We start from the raw sequence: 22,774 nt of genomic DNA on the forward strand, positions 1-22,774 counted from the left end.
CGACATAACCAGGTGGTTAGGGCGCTTGACTCGAAATTTGAGGGTTGCAGGTTCGAATTCTCGTCACACCAAACATGCTCGTCCTTTCAGCCGTGGGGGCGTTAGGGGGATGTGACGGTCAATTCCACTATTCGTTGGTAAGAGAGTTGCCCAAGAGTTGGCGACGAGTGGTGATAAGTGCTTTTCCTCTAGTACTACACTGTTAAATTATGGAAGGCTAGAGCAGATAACCCTCGTGTAGCTTTGCGCGAAATTCAAAAACAAACAAACGCATTAATTACACGTTGGCTTTAAATATAGAGAATGAAAATCCATACATTGCTCTTTCCAGTGATCAGCATACTTACTTACAAATGACAGAGGAAGACCTATTGAGATGTATAGAGGGACCCAACAGAATATTTGATCCTAATTCAGGATTTTATTCAGTGCCCATTGTAAATTGTTAACTGTATAATAATGGAAGGTATTAAAAATAGAATAGCTGAGCTGCATGAAAAAAAAAAACACACTAAACGATTCTAATTTTATAAAACAAGAATTCAAAGGATCTGTTTATTTAATATAAAGGACTAACTCACCTCATCAGATGTAAATCAAATGTACATCAATTTGATTATCAAATTGGAACAGTTAAACCATGAGATTTTAGATACTTGAGATTAGCTAGAAATTGTGCGACACGTTGTTCTCGAGTTTTAGGAGCAAATTTAAATATATAAGAGTTTAGTTAAACGTGAGAATCCAAGACAAGAATTATTAATTAAGAAAGAATTACAATTAATTCTGAGTATAAATGTAGAAGCGGATATAAAAAAAACAAACTAATAGAAACACCAAATTTGCCTCCTAATGGATTAAGTATTAAGGAATTTATGAGGTACAGCAGAAAGACAGAGGTTAAATAAATGGAAAATATCTAATTCAGCAATGATAACCTTATGCTTGCTTAGTAGTGGTACTAGTAAACGTAAAGTTATATATTAAACAAGACAAATAGGCTTCGATAAATTGTGGATACTAGGTAGGCTGCACAAGTTAAAAAAGAATAAAAGAAAAACGGATCATAAAAGGTTATTTTATTTAGAGGCTACTGAAGTAGTCGAAGTAATTGTCTAGGACCCATTTAATGAGGACATAAACTAATTTTATAGACTGTTGACAAAATTAGGTTAATTTAACGAATCGATGAAATTAGCTATTTATAGAGTTAACATAACAAAACAAAATTAACAGGCAAGATTAACAGGTTTAGAAACGTTCAAGAATCGACAAGGTTTAATTAATCAGTAGCAACAAGCAATTCAATACTTGAAAACATGCCAACAATGGTGTAACTTAAGTGATTTACGCCATTGACTAAAGGTGAAATAATATTCGGAACGTATTCTCAAGACGGCTGGTATGGTATTAAATATTGAATTAAAATTGTTTATATGGCACAAAAGCCACAAACTATGTTCTGTATTGTTATATATCAGGATATGTGATAGTTCTTGGTTTCATAAACTAAATTTTTGTCCAGAAGCAGTCGTTGACCAACATATTAATGAACGAAGGCTAGTTAATTTAACCTTGTTAATTCATGCACATTTCAGTTTGTATTATTTGTTATAGAGTTGTCAACTTGTCAGAGAAAGTTTACCTTCATATAAATTTGAAGAACATATCTCAGATTGTAAGATGTTTGATGAATCTGTCATTTCTTTAAGTGCCTAAATGATCACACCTTCAAGTTAAACTGTGGATAGATCTTGCTGTGTTATGTTTGAACGCAAAATATATGAGTTATAGATCAAAAATTAGATAACTTTAGAAGTAGAAATATATTTCTTAATGTATCATCGAATACTGCGAAGTTCACGAACATACATTTACCTTTCTGTATTATGTAAAGTGAATGAATGGATAACTTTGTTTCATTCAGTGACACGCAAAAATTCGTTGTTCATTGTCGGAGTTTAAGTATAATGAAAATAGTAGTTCAATATGATTGTAAACATACTGTATTTATGGAACGTGAAAAAACATATGTATTGTTTGTCTTTTAGCGTAAGAAACTTGAAAGATACTGAAATGTAATTTCTGTTTGTTTGTTATTGTTTTTATCCATCTTGTATAAACCGGCGAAATACTTGTTTTTTGCCAAATAGTGATCACGTGACTATTAACTATTTAAGTGTCACAGCTTAAAGAGTTCCTCCGATCTATATTGTACATGTGTATAAAAATAAAACGTAGCTACAGACTATGTGGTGAATATTTTCAAATAATGTGATTATCATCTCCATGCAGATCATTTTGGTGGGTTTCCTATTTATTTATGTCTAACAGATTTGTTTTATTTACGCCATGACAGTAGTAAATATTCCCCAATGTTTTACTATAACTGACACTTTAAAAGTATTATCCTACATATACTGAAAATAGCATATAGCGAAACACGTCAGTTGTAAGCTGTAGGGGACAGTAAGTTTAGACACATATTTAAAGTGTATGATACGTTGTGTATTCATTGGAGAATTCTCCCTATGTTTCATATACGGTAACTAATATAAAGCTAGAATAAGTATATATCGCAGGTATTATTACGTTGAGCTGTAAGTCAGTGTTTTATAAACTAATATGTTTTCATAAATAGCATACTAGTATATCTTGAAGTTTTTCCTTTTTCAAAGTTCTTGAACTGTTGAATATGAATATCAAAATAATATATAATTAGTAAATCACAGCAATATTATTTATTAATATAATGCGTGTCACTGGAAACAAACATTATTACGTCAAAGATACACAGAAATAGAATAATAAGAAAACAAATATACGTAATGATATTCTTACACTTATACGCTGGTTCATCATTCTTTTGTCCATTTAGCAGAATTGTATCAGTCTGATTATTAGTATCGAAAGATACAGGATAACCGAGCGAATTAATTCTAATAAGAAACAGTTAACTCTGTCATCATTTTGATACATACAAATATAATTCGTTGTATCGTATAAGTCTGATACATTTCAAACGTTGGCTACCTACTGACTTGTGAATTTAGTGGCATAGTAAATCTAGTTAAAGTATTAGGAACATTAAATTTATATCGAAAATATGTGATTACCTAAAGTTCGAATTACTAATTTTCAATATTAAGTATAATGTAAATAGCTAACTAGTAACAGTTTTTAAATTTTGTTTTCATAAAACTTTTCTGCCATATTGATCACTATATTCTTTCAATAAAACATGTCTCATCTAAGGAAACAAATGTACAGACTGTATTTAGTTAGTACGAAGTAAGCTCTACTGGACAAAGATGTAGCAACAGTAATTGTTATTTGCGTTTATCATTTAGACTCCACTGACTTATAAAGCTAAATACGAAAATAAACGTTCTTTCAGGACACATTGTCCGATATATAGCAACACTAATTTTGGTTGTAACTATAACAGTAATTAATAATTGTTTCGTTTCCATTAATTATACTTTTTACGTCTTTGGAAATTATAACCTGTGATAATTAAACCGAACTTTTGATCCAATGTTGTAAAATGAATGAATGAATTTTGAATTTCGCGTAAAGCTACTCGAGGGCTATCTGCGCTAGCCGTCCCTAATTTAGCAGTGTAAGACTAGAGGGAAGGCAGCTAGTCATCACCACCCACCGCCAACTCTTGGGTTACTCTTTTACTAACAAATAGTGGGATTGACCGTCACATTATAACGCCCACACGGCTGAAATGGCGAGCATGTTTGGTGCGACTGGGATTCGAACCAGCCACCCTTGGATTACGAGTCGAACGTCTTAATACACTTGGCCATGCCGGGGCATGCCAATGTTGTAAAATCCAAGAATTATAAATTATTGCTTATAAACTATATAAAGCATTACATATGGAATTGGAATAAACATAATCTGTATGCAAGCTAATCTGTAAATTATGAACCCTGATGCTTATAGTACCTAACATTTTTGTTAAATATATATGAAAACTGTTACATTTACTTACATGATAGTATGTTGGACTGTAACTTAATGCGAGTTTTGTATAAGATAATCACAGAATATTGTTTTGTGGCTTATGGTCTTTCAAAATAAAGTGAAATAATCGAAGAATTATAGTTAAATGTAGGTGATGTTCATTTGCGTATTAGAAAACAACTAAGTTTAAATGTATATAAAGTTTTGAAAGATATAGAAAACACATGTAATGCTTTTTTTCTCTTATTTCAGTTACTAATGAAGAAATGTCAAAACTTATCATCGGCTGGTGTCTCTCTCAATGTCATGTGTGACGACGTGACAGCCTCGTAACAATCACTTGTCTTGATGTCAGTGCCTACACTGTTTGCATGCATGTGATTTCCTAATAGATATTCTATGCAGTATTTTATTTTAAATGATGGTAAAGTTAAACAGTAAGTCATTTATTTGTTAACACTGTCACAGAATATTTAGTAATATGCTACGGACAGTCATTAAAATAATGGCAATTAAATACATAAATTGATCATTTGGGGGGAAGTATGATGACCACCTTTGTAAAACATGAGAAAATATCGTGAATAATTTGTCAAGTTATAAAGTTAAATTCGTGAAAAGTGTTAGCTTAATTATAGAATAACATTTAACAAACGTTTTATTAACCACACATGTTGAAATACGCTGAAAAACAATTACCATTAGTACCATGATATATATGTGTAGAATACCATTCACCATTGTAAAGCGTATAAATGAATTATTCTGTTAAGTTATTGCATAAAGTCAAATTAGTAGTGCAAGTCTTAATTAATGCATAATATTGTCCTTTTTAGAACATATAAATGGTATGGAAATGTAACTAATTAATAAACTAGTATTAAGTGTCCTTTTTAGAACTATTTAATAATAAGTATTTTAGTTTATTAATAAATAAGTGATTTAAACCAATTAAATACAGTCATTGTATATGACGTCATGGCTGACTAGCAATATTATGTTGATTAATATAAAATGAAGGAGTGCAACTGACCCCTGAAAATATTGTTTTTAATCCGGGAAAAAGGTCAGTTGCAAAATGATGTCTTAATTCTTTTAGAAGGCTGGTTTGTTTGTTTGTTTTGAATATCGCGCAAAGCTACTCGAGGGCTATCTGCGCTTTTTTGGGAGACACTGGGCATGTCTGAGGACAAACCACAACTTGCCTATATAATATATGTTAAAGATTGCAAATGATTAATGAACCACAATACCAAAGTAACAACAGATGATACGCTGATTAATGAAGAAGAAATAGCTCTTCATTGGAAGCATAAATATCAATATCTGGTCCAGAAAGATCAAACCAACGTATTTGTGGCATTTAGACCATATGCTTGTCTAAAATTATGTAATACATTAGAGAGTTAGGTCTGTCAGTATTATAATATAATATAGACAGTATTGTATACACTTCAGATGGATCTAATGATTAACATCTAGGGGATTATCTTGGCGGGTTTACAGATGAGATGTTCAGACACTGTATAACATCGTGAGTAAGTGAAGCTTCAAAACCTACGAGTGCTTATGCGGCGTCAGAAAATCATGGTGCACAATTAAATGATTTACCTCAATTTTATCAGCAGTGAAAAACTGAACTTCTTATCAATGAAATGTGTGATAACTGATATAATCAATCTGTTTTAGTCTCCTGTAACCGTGACTAATCATACGAATATTTCTAGAAATTTAAAGACACAGACCATTTAAAACAAGGAAAAAAAAAATTATCCTCTAGTTTACAGCAAACCACGCAGTCCTCCTCACTTTAACACCCTTATGTATGGGTACTGATTGTTTTTTCATCTTATGGTCTATGAACTGAAAACAGGGCATGTGCGATCGAACATTACGTATATAAGGTGAGTCACACTACATTATTTTTTCTCATTTGAATTCGAGATAGATGAACATGTATTACACCCTTTTATATATTTAGTGTCAAATCCAACAGAAAGTAGTAAATCATTGTTTGTAAGCAAAATTGTAACTTATCATTGTGAAGTTATTTATCCTATTCCTGAAGACATCGTATAATTTTATGACGAATTTCAACTACTGTTTTCAAATTCAGTGCAAAATATTTACAATATTTAATTTATTAAAATCTTATCTAAAAATGTTCATGATTGTTTAGAGTCTGATAAACCAATTCTTTTTATTATTGATGATATTATGATAAAATGAACGAGTTTCTGAAAGTTTTACACACTGGAGTAACCATTTATATCATTTACTTATTATGCATGGCACAGAATTTATTTCAACAAAGTAACGAAATGCGTAATATTAGTTTAAATTCTCAATATATTATTTTGTCCAAGAATATCAGAGACAAATCTCATTTGAATGTTTTAGTAAGACAGATGTTTCCATCATGTATTAAATATTTTGAATAAGCTTATCAAGATGCAACAACACAACAATATGGTTACTTACTTGTCACTTTGAAACCTCAAACACCTGAACAGATCTGTCTCGGGAGCGGATTTTTTCCCAAAGATAAAGTTATAATGTTCGTAAAAAAGTAAGATAAAACTGTTAACATTTATTATCATGACTGTGCAGTGATAGAATTCTAAGAATTTTATCTGAAGGATGGACCATATATAATTAAAGAACATGCATTCAAATATCACTGCACAACAATTTTTTGAAAAGTTTTTGCTGATTGTGACAGGTACCTGGTGGGTATGCACAAATACAGTTTTGGTTTTGCTTCATCACGTAGGAACTCCGAGAAATAGACAGTTAACTGTTTACCGGCAATAACGTGTTTAATTGCGTTTATGTTTCTAATACGCTATTAAGTTCAACATAATTAAAAGTGTTTTGCTCCTGATTTTCGTTTGTATTCAATGTCCAGTGCATCACGTTGCAGTGTCCAACAGTAGTCAGCAAGCATTGACGGATTCCAGTTGCCCTGATATCGTTTTTCCATTGTAGTAATGTCCTGGTGAAACTGAAGATTTCGATGTAACAATATGGGCAAATTTGGATGTTATTTTCGTGATTACAGCCAAAAATCTGTAAGGAACACCCAACAGTGTTCAAGAAGCAAAAACTTTGTTGTACAGTGTAATTTGAAGTTAATGAAGAAGAACTTAGCCTCTGGCTTCGACGATGTAAAATATATTATGTTGAAAAAGTGTAATGAAATAATAACTGACAAAATTATTAACTTGTTCAATTTACCATTGGAGTCGAGGCATATTCCTAGAAATTGGAAAATAAATTACATAACCATGATTTCAAAATCAAATAGAATTGAGAGTGATCCGTCAAATTATAGACTTATAAGACTGACTAGCTGTAAGGAACACCCAATAGTGTTCAAGAAGCAAAAAATTTGTTGTGCAGTGTATTTAGTCATTGAATATATATGCGTGTTATTGTTTAAACAACTTTCAGATTCTGATCGTCGTTAGCGTAGTTGGGTGACGTAGCACATTCCGTGAAAAACTAGTAATGTCGACTTTACCTTCCTGTGAAATGTAGCTAGATTGTTAAGAGAGAACTTTACCACTGTTTATAGATAGGGGAGAGAGTATGTCGAGATACTGAGAAGTCTGCTGGAAATTCTTTCATGCAATCTACAATTGTTTGGATTTTCCAAGATTAATCGTCTTCCCAAATTGGCTCTATCATGTCCATTTCATGTTAGCAGTTATTATTAATGCAGTGTGATAAAAGGTAGATGTTATAATTAAATGGATGTATAAATGAATAGTTTTTACATGCTGTATTTACAATATATTTTCATTTCTTCATCGTGACATATCAATAATTGCTTCAAACAGTACCTAAAGTAACACGTAAACAAGAATAATTGCTGGAGCTAAAAATTAACTTTCTTGAGTACTCGTGAATTTGCTTTAAACATATTAAATGGTAACATTCGTATGGCGAACATACAAAAGCAGAAACTTAGATAATACAAGTCATAATAGAGAGAGTTGGCTGTCAATAAAACATAAGTTAAACTGAGAAGAACCTTAATAATACAGGAAGAAGAGTTTTACGATAACTCGTAGCACCAATACTATTGTTATTTTGAGGTTTTATAGGACGGGTTATTGGTAAACTGATATAATTTAAATATATGGTATGAACAAATGGTTCTAGTTCCCGAAGAACCGATACATTCTTTTTATTAATCCAAGGTTTATGAAAGGCCTGTACATAAAGTTTGTTTGTTTTGAATTTCGCACAAAGCTACTCGAGGGCTATCTATGCTAGCCGTCCCTAATTTAGCAGTGTAAGACTAGAGGGAAGGCAGCTAGTCATCACCACCCACCGCCAACTCTTGGGCTACTCTTTTACCAACAAATAGTGGGATTGACGGTAACATTATAACGCCCCCACGGCTGAAAGGGCGAGCATGTTTTGCGCGACTGGGATGTGATACCGCGACCCTCAGATTACGAGTCGCACGCCTTAACACGCTTAGCCATGCCGGGCCTGTACATAAAGAACTAACCCCATATATAATGATATGAATTCCGTCATACAAAATGATACGTAACCCTTAGATCATAAACCAACTGCAACAACGTCATAAGACCTTTCTTTCACAAGCACAAGCTGCCGACTGACAAACATTTAGAGATTATCCACAGTATTTCTAAGAAATATAAGAAGAAAGCTGAAACTCTATTAAACTTAATACGTTTCAGTGAGGAAAAAATATACAACAGGGTCGATAAACTTGTAAATTTCGAACCAATAATGGTGCAGAGTTTACTAATTGTCTTTTTCAGTGGTATCACAAGGAAGAAGACATTCACTTCTTTACTAAACATAATGAAAAAAACCATCTACAGTAGAAATTTTAATCGCACTCTTAAAACTTAAATGTGGCACTAATTTACTCATTATGAAATTTTATATATATTTCACTATATTCAAACATCTGGTCACTGCCTATAATCAATCGTTTCATCGTAGCATTAAAATGAGACCAATAGAGGTTAATTACTCTAATCAGTCTGTGGTGTGGAAAACGCTTAACAAACCACACACTAAAGTAAAATTTCAGTTCCAAATAGATGATCAATTATGACAAAGTGAAGTGTCGATGGACAGACGGAATATTTATGATTTACCAGAGAATAAAGAGAAATCCACCAACGTAGAGACTGCAAGACTATCTAGGAAAAACATGAAATGGAATATTTTATGAACCTGAACTACAAAGAATTCTGAAGTTTTCAAATGACGTCTTTGCTGTAAAAAAAATATTACGTGAACGAGAAAGGGGCAAAAGCAAACAATATTTTGTAAAATGGATAGAATATCCTGATAAGTTTAAATTAATTAAAGTTTTCAATTACCGATAAACAGAAATGGCGATGTTTTTCTAAAATTAAGATTTCACTTTACATTTAAAAATAGTTTGTATTGTCAGAAATAAAAAGATGTTTCTTTAAATTTCTCAGAGGCATGGGTGATGGCCTTCCATTACCCGCCACAATTATACTGAAAAACATGGCCTCAAATAGTAAAGACGTACGAATGATATTATTTGCCTAGCATTACCTGCAAATAGTGAATTGATAATTTTCTTCAGGAAATCAGGCTGGCTCCTTGTTCTTCTGGAGAAGGTATATAAGTAAAAAAGGACTGTACTTCGAATATGAATTGCGTCTCTTTCATTATTTTAATTTGTGACTACTAGATGTGTTAACTCTGCTAATACATTACTTTTTCCTTGTATAGCATCAGATTAGCAGCTATCATAATTGTTCTGATGAAATGAAATCAAATGAAATGTAAATTTCATTTAAATACAAATTTATTAGCCTAATATTAATAACCTTTCAAGTTGCTCTGGGGCCTATTAGGCCCCACTTTTCGTAGGAGTGTTAAAATGTGTCTCCCGCTGGCACAGCGGCAAGTCTACGGATTTACAGCGCTAAAATCAGGGGTTTACTTCCCCTCGGTGGACTTAGCAGAAAGCCCCCGGTGGCTTTGCTATAAGAAATCACATACAAACACACATTCCTTTAAAAGCCTATTTATTGTACCTCTTTCTTTTTTTATAGAGAACTGGCAGCACATCCTTTTGTATTAACATCAAAAAAGAAGCCAGTTTAATTTATAACTAAAGGGAAGCGGTTGTAAAGCCTACGAAAAATATTTTTATCAGAGCCTTTATGCCCTATCATTATCTAGGTCCGTACCGTAAGCATATCTAATCTTATGACCGTATATATGAACTCAAACGAATAGCCATGTTATCAGAATTTTTGGGTTACTGTTTTATACTGACAGCGTAATAACACGAGTGCACCAATCATTGCCAATTCAACAGCAATCTAAACCTTAATAATGTGTTTATACAAGTATATTTGTCACTCCACCCATCAAACAATATTTTAGTTGTTCCAGTTTTTGAATGATAGCCGATTTTACTTCCTCATATACTTTATCAATTGTATTCTTCCTACAGTCACTTTCTGGAAGACGTTCCAGTGATGGACAATTCTCTGCAAGGAAGCTACTGAATAGTGACATTTCAGTTGTCATGAAGGGGTTTATGTCAACAGCAAACTAAATCAAGAAATCCTCAAACGGTTGCTGTGTGGTTTTTGTTGGAGCAAAGCTTGGCTTAGATTTACCAAATTCAACAATTGTGGGTTGCTGAAAGAAGTCTCAGAAATGCTGTGAGAATCAAACAAAACTTGCATAACCCAATAAGAAGTTTATTACACCGAGTTTCTAGTTCTTTAATTGACAGTCTGGTTCTTGAAAATTGCGCTGCACTTGTTTAACTGTGTAACAGTAGAGTAGGTCATATTTTTATAGACAGTAATTGATGCATTCTCAAGAAAAATGGACAGTCTTATTAATTACTTCATGTAATTGATGGCGTGGCTCTTGAAAATGTAAATCGTGGTGTTTGACGATTATTTTTATTATTCTGTGCCCTCTATACCATAAAATAACAGAGAAGCTGAGTTTTTAAACAGAACCTCTAAAAGACTCAGTTGTAAAAAATTCAACTGACATAGTTATAGTTATTGGATTTTTTTTTCAAGTTAGACTTAGTTCAATTTTTATAAATTCTGACAACGATTGCAACTTGTCAAGTCGGTTCCAGAGACTACTTTTCTGTAATAAATTTTTGACTGATTAATATTAATTTCAGTTATTTTGATATTCCACATGTCTTAAACCAAATTAAAAGAAATTCAACATCTATGTGTAGTTGCAATTACTACTTTTCACTTTACTTAGAAACTCATTTTAGCTCAATATTTTGAAATATCTAAATATGAACAAAGAGATTCTTAATTAGAAGTATGTATACTTTTTAACCCATGAACTAAACTTACTTATATTCTCTTTATGCTTAAATTTGCCGAATCCTTGTTTCTAACGTAAGACTTTAGTAAAAAAAAACAGAAGATATTATCTCATCACTAATTAAAATAAACGTGCATAGATAATTCTTTTTAAATTGAATGTCTGCAATAGAAATAAGAGATTGTTCCAAATCAGTAGTAATAATTATTCAACAAATTCTAGTCCACATTTGAAATTACTTTCTGGGTGAAAGTATTCTTCATGAAAGTTAGCACTAAAAACCCTTTGTGCAAAATAAAGACACACTTTCTGAACGCACATTTGCAGCTAATGGCCAAATTACATAAATGTTGTAAGCTTATGGTATCAAGAAGTATAAATAGATCAGTGCTTCCAAATGGAGTGTTCCAGACAAGTTGTAAAGTACTACAAACATTACACTTTCGAAGTAGCCATTATAATATAACACAACAAATTACAATAAAATACATTTTAATACAATTACAATATAATCACCAAATGAAAATACAACTGCCTGCTATATTATTTATCATTTTGTTTTGTAGCCTTCTTTTTACTTTGCTATGAACTTTGCTGTTTTTTTAGTAGCTTCAGGTTATTTTGAGGGCAAAGTTCAGAAAAGATTGAGACAGATGAATACTTTTAACTATCAAAAGACCATAATTGGACCTCTAAATGTTTGAGAAATTACTTTGATGCTAGGCTTCAACACTACTAAGAAATTAAGAAGTTTTGACCCTTATTTATAGCAGTTTTCACAGTTTGTGAAAAAGAATATTTCTTTACTTGCTTGCATCTTTTATATATTTGTTTATTTAAATATCTTACCATTCGAATTTTAACTTAACACAAAATCAAAAGTATTGTTAATTGGAAGGTTAGTAAAAAGAACTTCAACTTCCAAATTTGCTAGATGGATATCATCATCAGACTTAATGAACTAAGAAAAGGTAGACTAAACTATAATAGTAATATTCAAAAGCTAAAAGATAAGATAAGAGACATTTTTTTAGATGTATCTGATACCTTATCAACGGTTATAATCTTATAGAAGTTTAAGGAAATGAGATTTGACTTAAAAACTTGAATTTCAAAATTACCTGAGCTCATTCGAGTGGCTATTAAAAACTACTGAGCGAGTGTTGAGTCGTTTAGTAATGTCAGTACCATAACTGCTGAACGTTCACAAACCAGGCACTTTCTTCGACCTTTACTTTTCGCCCAAGGTACTCACAGCTTTAACTTAGCTAAATTCCCGAACCCATTTTAAAACCTTTTACTAGGAACGAATTTACAACACTTGTTTTAATTTTCTCGATAAAATTAGTCAACTCTCTCCCTCCCGTCTCCTTAAAAATCACGTGTCTAGCTAGTTTCCATTTTACTTCTCGTTTTCCTAATATTCCTCTGAAAGAAAACATTAATATTGCACTTTTTAATCTGTGTAAAAACAAACATGTCTATTAACTTTAAATCAGATTTCAAATCTGTGACAGAACTCTCCATCAAAGACTCTCTTCCCCTTTTTACAATGCTCTATATCAGGGGTCACCAAACTACGGCCCTCGAGGTCACTTTGTCCGGCCCGCCAGCAACTAGCCGCTTGGAAATAAAAAGTGACATTTCATCAAATGTTTGACTGTCATAACAAAATAAATCACACCGATGGTCGCTTTTAAGCTGGCAAACACAAGACGTTATGATAAAAATAAACAAGGCTGTCATGCGCATTTTTAACCAATAGGAAAATTCTTCTTTCGTCCACACTGCCCGTTTCATATCGAGGCACGTATCGATGTAAGTATTAGGTTTTCGAAAACAAGTACAGACTTAACCCTCTTCCTATCGACTCGTCTTGTAAGTTCAGCGGCCTAGGGTTACCGCTTCAGCAAGCTCATTTCTCTTAGTCGTCGGGTTATACAATTTTCGTAACTCGTTCTTAGGTAAGTGTCGTGGCAAATATACGTTTCAATATATTTTGTTTGTGCGTTCTTGGACCAGTACAATACTTTTCTCACAGCGTTCTGTGTTTTTCATTTTCAGGTTCTGTTGTGTTTTTTTTTTTTTCACCCATTGTTATGGCTGCTTTAAAAGAAGAAAAGTGGACTCTGAGTGTTGTGCTTTCAATGAAGAATGGGAAGAAAAGCACTTCTTTCTGGAAACAAAAAACCAGAAAGCTACTTATGTGATATGCACCAAAAGTGTTGCCGTTTTGAAAGAGTACAATCTTCGGCGTCATTATATATCAACATATTTGAAATGTTCAGGAAAGTTCCGTTCTGAGAAATTTGAATCCGTAAAACGTGTTTTTGAATCTCAAAAGAATCTCTCACGAGAAAGTTTGCTGAAAATGAATCTGTCACTCGTACAAGTTACAAAATAGTGCATAGGATGGCAGAACGATGAAACCTCTTTGATGGCAACTTCATTAAAGAGTGTATAATGGAAGCAGCAAATGAGCTGTGTCCTGAATAAGCCAATTTCTTTGAAAGTATCAGCCTTTCAGCAATTTCAATTGTACAGAGAGCAGGAGAACTTGGAGAGAACATAGCATTACAGATACACCAAAAAGCTAGAAACTTCCTATAGTATTCTCTGGCATTGGATGAGTCTACTGATCTCTCGAGTATGTCACAACTTCTCGTGTTTATTCGTGGAGTTAATTTGGACTTTCAGATCATGGAAGAGTTGGCATCAGTTTGCAGCATGCACGGAAGAACAACTGGAGAAGACATTTTTATGGAAGTGCATAAAACTTTGCAAGACTTATAACCTTCAGTGGAATCAGCTTAGAGGTGTAACAGTTCATGGAGGAAAAAACATGGCTGGAGTAAAGAAGGGTCTGGTAGGGCTGATCAGGAAACAGTTGAAAGATTTTCAACTCTCAAGCGCTCTGTTCATATACTGCATCATACATCAGCAAGCACTCTGTGGAAAAGACTTAGATATTTTTGCGTACTGAAACCAATCATTTCTGCAGTGAACTTCATTCGGAGTCATGCACTTAATCATCGCCAGTTCAAGGCGTTTCTTGAAGAAATTGATTCGAACTTGCCTTATCACACGGCGGTGAGGTGGCTCAGCTGCGGTAAAGTCTTGTCTTGTTTTTATAAGCTAGGAAGAGAAATAGATATATTTCTTATCGAGAAATATAGAGCCGATCCACTTCTGTCGGATCCAACCTGGTTGTCAAAGTTGTCATTTTTGGTTGACATCACATCCCACGTGATTGATGTCAATTGAACTTGAAACTTCAGGGGAAGAATAACCTTGTCTGTAATCTCTATAGAATCATTAAAGAATTTCGGAGAAAGCTGTCATTGTTTGAAGCACATTTGGAAGGAGGAAACCTCTCTCATTTACAGTGTTTCAATGAGTTTCATGCTGGAATCACAGAATATGTCAACCTGGAGTTTCAGAAAAAGATTATTGGTGATTTAAATACGCATTTTTTAGAGAGATTTTCGGATCTCGACAGAATCGAAAGTGACATTCTCCTTTTTCAGAATTCTTTTGATTGTGTCATTGATGACGTGACAGTAGAACTTCAGCTGGAGGTCATCGATTTGCAAGGAAATGACCTGTTGAAAGCAAAACACAGAGAGAGGCAACTTATTGAATCTTACAGCTGCATACCTGAAGATGATTTTCCAAAGCTGAACCAGTTCGCATTTGGTATGGCATCAGTGTTCGGAACAACTTATGTCTGTAAACAAACATTTTCAAAAATGAAGTATGTGAAGTCGGTACAACGATCAAGGTTGACTGATGAATATTTAAAAGCAATTCTAATGATTGGATGCAGCAATTCAAAACCGAACATTGAAGGTATTTTGAAAGCTAAACGCCAATTTCATAAATCTCACTGACGTTTTTGCGGCTTAGTGAAATTCAGATATGTACTCACTGTGCGATGTGACAACTGTTTTTGCTAATGTCACCTTCTTTGATAACCTTTTGGTAAATAAAAATGTTGGTTGTATTTCTGTTTGTTTTTATTATTTGTGTATATTGCATGCTTCTCCCACATGACTAATGTGGCATCCTAAATTTAGCGTTAAGTCTTTTACAGAGAGCTTATGAGTATTGAACACAATGATCATGTGGCCCGCGCTTCTCATTCCCCAAGTAATCTGGTCCCCTGTGAAAAATGTTTGGTGACCCCTGCTTTATATGATTAGATAGGTAGCGCTGTTATGACTGCTTGGGTCCGATGCTTGTCAACATTTTCATATGTCATTATATGTAGAACTAGAATTGACAGGTGATATATAAGATTTGAACTTGTTCTCCATGGAAGGTATGTTGATGATGTTTCCTTATTTTCCTATATAAAGCCTTTAATTAAACGTCGTATTCAACGCTTTTTGATTGTTAATTTATAATAGTATCCTCTATATGCTTTATTCATAAAACTGAGACCAATAACGGTTTCTTTTCTGGACGCCCTTGTTAATCAAGATGCTAATGGCTTTAAAGTTAAATTTTGTTTGTCGTAAAAACGCTTTTAGTTTTACTGATCTCTTCACCAAGTTTGACAGTATTATACCCTTTGCCTTCAAACGTAATCTTATTTTCTTCTTGCTAAATAGGGCCTTCAAGTACAGCCTTATACCTTTCAATCTAGCTTTTCAGTTTCACAAGAAATTTTCCATTCTTAACTAAAACTAATAGTAATGTGTTTATCAAGATACATACTTTGCCCAGATTTACTTTATTCAACTGCATGTCATATCTTGGAAATTGGAGCTCCCACATCATGAAACAATCCTGAAATTGACTTTAAGGTTATTCTCAAACCTAATTTCAGGCTAATGTTTTCTGCTACTAAGATTGTGTGCTAACTACTCATTGTTCACATCTTGTCTACTTATATATGTGCAGAAACTGTAGGGTCTCCTGTATTGGTGAAATCAAACGTCACTTTAAAGTATAAATATTTGAATATATGGTCATATCTATAAAAACTGGAAGTAAGGTTACAAACCCTCCCAACATCACTATTTGCCAGCACAGTAGAGAAACAGGGCACCCAAGTTTTCTTTCCAACTTTTAAATTATCTCAACAGCCAAATGTGATACTTCTAATAAAAAGAGAAGTTAAATGTAAAACTTCTCTTCCTTCTTTGAATAATACATATTCTTCACTTGATTTGTATTTGTTTTAATTGAATTATTTCATTTAGATATATACTTTTCATCTTTCCATGTTGTGCTTTTAACATTCAAATTGTTTTTATGTAAATAATTTATTTATGTTGTAGTTACAGTTGTGTTTTTATCTCTAGATTACCAAAGATAAAATTTTAAAGATTGTGTAATGTGTAATGAATGTTACATGTTATTATTTTTATGTTTTGCTTTACCATTAAATTACGTTTGGAAAAATGTATTGGTTACTGCAACTTTATTATGCATTGAAATTTGAACATTCACTATTATCAGACCATTCCTTAATAACAGAATATTCCTGGCTCTTGTTATTGTATGAAGCAAACTATCTCTATTCTCCAGTCATCATACATTAAAAATAACCATGCAGGGAATTTAGTTGTCAAATTGTTCACAACTGATAATTTCATCACAATTATTGTGATACTTTCAGTTACTATGTCTGGAAATAAATTATTTTTATTCTGATGTTGCTTTTATCATGTGCTAAAATATCCTAGACTTCATTTCTGTGGTTTTTGATAACAGTCAATGAGGTTTCAATAAACTTTCAAAACTCTTCAGTATATTTTCTAATCTGAGGGTCACGGGTTTAAATCCCTGTCACACCAAACATGCTTCCCTTTTAGCCATGGGGGTGTTGTCATGTGATGGTCAATCCCACTATTCATTGGTAAAAGAGTAGCCCAATAATTGGCAGTGGGTGGTGATAACTCTAGTCTTACACTGCTAAGTTAGGAACGGCTAGCATAGATAGCTATGCTCATGAACCTTTGAGTAGCTTTGCACAAAATTCAAAACAAACCAATATATTTTCTTCATGAAAATAGTCAATAATACCTGTAGCAGTAATATGTCAGAAGAAATTCTTCCTTGTGTTTAGTTGAAGCAATGTAACCTGTTGAATATTACAGCGACATAAAGAAGGAATCTTTTTAACAACAAATTGTAATGCTGGATATTATATAGGCAGTTGAAAGGACTCTCATCTCAAAAGAACCATTTATGAATTAGCTTTTTCTATGATTTTTATAAGAATTTACTGTAACCATTCGTTTCATTGTTTTTTTAAATGCTAAGCTACACAATGTGCTATTTGCAATATGTCTAAAGGTATTGAACCCTGATATCTGGTATTACAAGTCATCAAGTATTTTGCTGAGGTATGGTGGAAAATACCATTTAAATACATTCACACATTGTATAATGGAATATCATAACAATATTATCCTTATTATCTAAGAAAGCTTTTAAACCAGTTGATCTTTCTTTCATGACATAAACTAGGACAATGTGTATGCTCAGGTTGTTCCTTTACATTTACACACACACACACACATGGCAAATCCTTATTAATTTCCTTCGTATACCTCAGGAAGCTTTTTATTGTTATTTTCCAGATACTCTTCTGCATAGGGAATGTTTCAAAGAACTTTTAATAATAATAGAATGTTAACTCATATGATTTTTCCATACTATACAATAAAAGTTTTTTTAATGTAATTTTTAAGTTGTTATAATTCTTTTTTTTTTTTTTGGTACAAACTCTTTAACTTGAATCTATTTGCATTAAACTGATTTCATTGAAACAGGGCAAGAAATGGACTTATATCACCAAAAATCTTCACTTTTAGTCTGTGTACTAGTCTTGCTCTAACACTAACTATATTAAATTAGTACTGTCTACATGTAATTTATTTTTGGATATAAAATAAATTTTGGAAAAAAGTTAAAGAACTTTGTTTATTGTAATAGATAAGATCATATTTGTAACTCTCTGATAAAGTACAGGTACAAAGGCTTAGGACTTGTTTGAGATCCTTGGTGCTTTTATGTATGAAAACAACTTAGACTGGACTAAGTGCATTGGCATCTGTACTGATGGTGGTCACTCTATGTCTGGCTGTTATAGAGGATTGCAGGCACTCATATGAAGCAAAGCCTTTGAAGCATTGTGGGCCCACTGCATAATCCACAGGGAAGCCCTTGCATCAAAGCACCTGAGTTCTTCACTGAACCTGATCCAGGAAAGTGTGTTGAAAGAGGTGAACTTTTAAAAACTCAGCCACAGAAGGCGAGTTTTTTTTTTTTTTAAACTGTGTGAGGATATGGGATCTGAGCACACATCTTTATTGTACTACTGTAGTGCATGATGGCTCTCTTGTGGAATGTACTGTCCCGTGTGTTTGAATTACAACAGGAACTCTACTCTTATCTTAAAGAAGAAGAACATGGATGTGCTAAAATCTTTTTGGATACTGATTTTTTGTCAAAATTAGCATACATGTGCAATTTCTTCAAAAAATTGAATGTACTGAATCTCTCTCTGCAGGGAAGCAACACACACATTCTGAGACTCACAGAGAAGGTTTAAGCCTTCAGAAAAAAGTTATTACTATGGAGAAGAAAAATGAATGAAGATGGTGGCAAAGACTGTTTCCCCTTGTTGCAGCAGTTTGTTACATCCAATAGGTTGGTTTTCAAAATATACACTATTTTGTATTTTGTATTAGATCTTGGATCTAAAAGCCTAAGATACAAGTAGGCTATCTGTGCACTGCTCACCATGGGTATCTAAATCCAGTTTCCAGCATTACAAGTTGACAGACATACTGCTGTGCTATTGGCAACCAAAAGTAAGTTTAAATCTTTATTGACCCTTTCTTATAGGGAAGGCCAAAGTGCATATTGATGTACCATTGTGTCACTGTGGATCACATACAAGTTTAACTCTTTATTAACCCTTTCATATAGGGTGCAACAAAGTGCATCTGTCATAATCTTTCACAGGGTTACATTTAAAATTTAATTTACCCTTTTGTGATGGGCTTGGTAAAATATACACAAGTTCATTTACACAGTTGCACATGTTAAATATTTGCATTATAACTTTTGTTACAGCTTCACAAAATTTGGTAGACTTTTAGTGTGGATTACAAGTATTGTGTACATAAAACTTCAGATTTTTAATGAAATATTTTTACAAAGGATTTTATTGTGAAAATATCAAGTTTGTTTCATTACTAGTCTGAATGCAAAGTGATTTCATGTTATGATTAAAAACTGTTCTTCATCCATAAATAATCTCTAAAACCATCAAAATACATTTAAAACTTTTGTTTGCAGTAAGATTTTGTATTTTATGTTATTTTCTGTACTCTAAATATGTGGAGTCTGTTACTTGACCAATCTCATAACCATCATAAACAAATTCGGAAATAAATACAAGTTATGTTTTTTTCATGTTAGAATGACTACATATTATAACATGAAAATACAAATATTTAGTCTAAGTAGCTTAAGCTCATAACATTATATATTTATATATATATATATTTTTATATCGACCTTCCAGTCCTGCCTACCTGACATTACATAACTTGCATTGATGCAGTGCATGCTCACACATTATGTATCCAATAATATAAAACTGACCTTTAGTCTTCCCTGTTTTGACTGTGTTTTAATAGACTAATTTTTTTTGTAATATATAATTGTATTTCAGCTATTATACATTGTATATGTATATAGATTATTACTATTTAGAAGTAACTTAAACATTTTTTAAAACATAGAACAGTAAATCTAGAAGTAAAGCAGTTATCTCTTCTTGCTATAACCTTTACCTTGGTTGCTGCTAGACATAGGTTGCTAAACCTTTTAAAATTTTGCATGTGTAGGATATCAAACACAATTTTTTTAGGTTTTATATATACAGTTGATTAACCATAAATAACTATACCGATACAATGTAATGCAACTGTAATTTATTAAGCTTAGTAACTAAGATGTATGTAGATTTTAAAAAATATGAAACTTGCAGGCCAAAAACAGAACTTGTCTTCTTGAAATCTTGGTTCAAAAGAAAGTGTTAGCCTTTTTACAGATTAAAATGACTGAGAAAATCACTAGAAGGACATTCTAAGCTGTTGATTGGTTATTCACATGTCATATATTGAAGTAAGTGTATATAAGGGACCATTTTCAAAAATATAGATGAATGGGGCAACTTTGATTCAATACATAAGCCATATCTCAGCAAAGCAAAAGGATATTAGGTTCTTATTTTATATTCTAGCTTGTTATTAATTTTAATTCCTAATTTGTATGAAACTATAGACTTAGTATTTGATATCACAAATATCTAATTTTAAATAGTGCTTCATTCAACATACCACATTACTCACTAAAATCAATAACAAGCTAGAATATAAATTAACTCATATATAATATTGAAGTTTGAATTATAATCTACAGTTTGATTCCAAACTTATTAACATAAATTAATAAAATAGTAGATCAATAAAATTTTGAATGCAAATCAACAAATTCGATGACATAGCCTTTAATCCATGACCCATCATGAAGGGGATAAACTACTTTATTATCAGTGTATACAAATAAATTTGGTACCAAAATGTAGTTAGTAAATTAAAGCTTAATATTATTGATTTGAAAAGGAAATTTATATCACAAAATTTATTTTGTGATGTTTTTCAATGATGTGTTCATTCCACTTTACTGTTTTTCATATTCTTCATATCTGGTCATTACTTTCATAAACTAAACATTATTTTTTTTACATTTTGTTATTATCATATTTTATATTGTTATATAACTTTTTCATGTTAGTTTCTAGTTTGATAACACCTACAAGTGGTATTGATTCATAAACACATTTCTCATATTGCACTTCTTGAATGTTTTGGTCAGTTATCTTTTTCTTCTTGCTTTTGTTTATTTTTGCTTGGTTTATTGTTTTCTTGATTGTGTCATCAGCTATGTTGGAGAATACTTTTTTTTTTTCTGTGAAATATTCTGTTATGTTTTGATTTCATATTAATTGGTGCATACTTCCAGTGCTTTATTATGCATACTTTTTATGTTCCAACTATGAATATTTAATCGCATTCCTTTAACAAGTGTACATAAGTTCATGAGTATTTTTTTAACACCAGGAAATATTACAGTATTTAATGGCTTTTGCCTTTGTGCTAATTAGGAATAGCATTACTGATACTGGAAGAAATGAATCTCCCAATCATAAGTTTTCTCTCTGTACAAAAATGCTTTATCCCAACATAAAACAATTGTTTTCTAATTCCAGTAATCATTTTGTGTCTTCTAAACATATATTTGTATCTTTGTTTTCTTTGCTGTCTATTTTGTTTCACGCAATGACAGTGGATTTTCCAGCTGGTATCTGAATGTAAATTGTCACTGTATTAAACGTACACACACTGCTGTTATGGTTTTTCTTTTTCCAGATTGTCTATTACTTGATGAGAGCCATACTCGACAGTTTTCTAATTTTTTGTGATGTTTTGGTTTTGTCAAATTATGACTAATAATTTTAAATTGGGGTTGCATTCACCTAGAATGGATGAAAGAGTAAAACTTCCAATAATTTCAACTCAAATATGGGGTGAAGATAAAATTTAGCATTTCACTTCAGAAAATAATGATATCAGAAAAGGCAGACATTTTACAGTTTTAGTATGAAAGAACTTGTAACAGTTTCAATATGAAGATAAAAGTTGATGGATCAGATACAGAGAACTTGTAACAATTTTAGTACAGAGATATGAGTTAATAACAGATAGAGAAATTGTGACATTTTAGTGTGGAGATCTAAGTTGATGGATCAGATAAGAGAACATGTAACAGTTTTATTGTCAAGATTTAACTTTATGGATTGTCAGGATGATGTTTATTTTGAGATTTGTTGAAGACTAATAATCTTTATGAAAAATGAAAGATCTGAGTCTTAACCTGTTACTTTGTACTCTTAACTACAAATTTCATATACAAATGTAAAGGTGACCCACAGATGTAACCATGGAATTATTCAGGATGAAAGTTGAACCCAAATCTGATGAGAAGCAAGATTCTTTGGTGGATATAAAGTTAGTGGAAAATGAAGAAACTTTTACATTGTCTAGCAGTAAGTGCATAGCTTTAGATTTTAAATGTTTCATGTTGATTCAACTATCTTCTTTTTATAAATTAGTGTGAATACTATTATATTGACTTTAGAATTTTTTATCCATGAGCAGGATGTTTTTATGTCAAGGCAAGTTAATTTTTGTTACTGTCCTAGAAATGATGTTACAGCTTGAAATTAATAATTACTTAATTGCTTAAGGTAAGTGAAACTGAGGTCAGACCAAGTGAAGGCTAAAAGAGTTGGTAGCAAGTAATCTTCAGATGTTACTCATGAGCATAATAATAGGAAATGTTTATAGAAATTGTA

The 22,774-nt window shown here is 32.2% G+C and overlaps 1 protein-coding gene across 6 annotated transcripts in view; it reads left to right on the forward strand.

Moving 5' to 3' along the window:
• The first annotated feature begins 15,460 nt into the window (after nt 1–15,460).
• LOC143247136 (uncharacterized) overlaps nt 15,461–22,774 on the forward strand; it is a 43,701-nt gene continuing 36,387 nt past the window's right edge. For 2 of the 6 annotated variants that reach the window (XM_076494731.1, XM_076494725.1), the window contains exons 1-3: nt 15,461–15,649; nt 19,035–19,157; nt 22,341–22,465. Coding sequence is in view for 3 of the 6 variants with exons in the window: in XM_076494725.1 (XP_076350840.1) it covers nt 22,360–22,465 (106 nt within the window). In the remaining 3 variants the exon portion in view is untranslated. Of the gene's footprint in view, nt 15,650–18,853; nt 18,994–19,034; nt 19,158–22,340; nt 22,466–22,774 lie in introns of all 6 variants that reach the window. The other 4 variants (XM_076494726.1, XM_076494730.1, XM_076494729.1 and 1 more) reach the window with 4 other exon arrangements.

The sequence above is a fragment of the Tachypleus tridentatus genome, chromosome 3 (genome assembly GCF_004210375.1).
Source record: "Tachypleus tridentatus isolate NWPU-2018 chromosome 3, ASM421037v1, whole genome shotgun sequence".
NCBI lineage: Eukaryota > Metazoa > Arthropoda > Merostomata > Xiphosura > Limulidae > Tachypleus > Tachypleus tridentatus.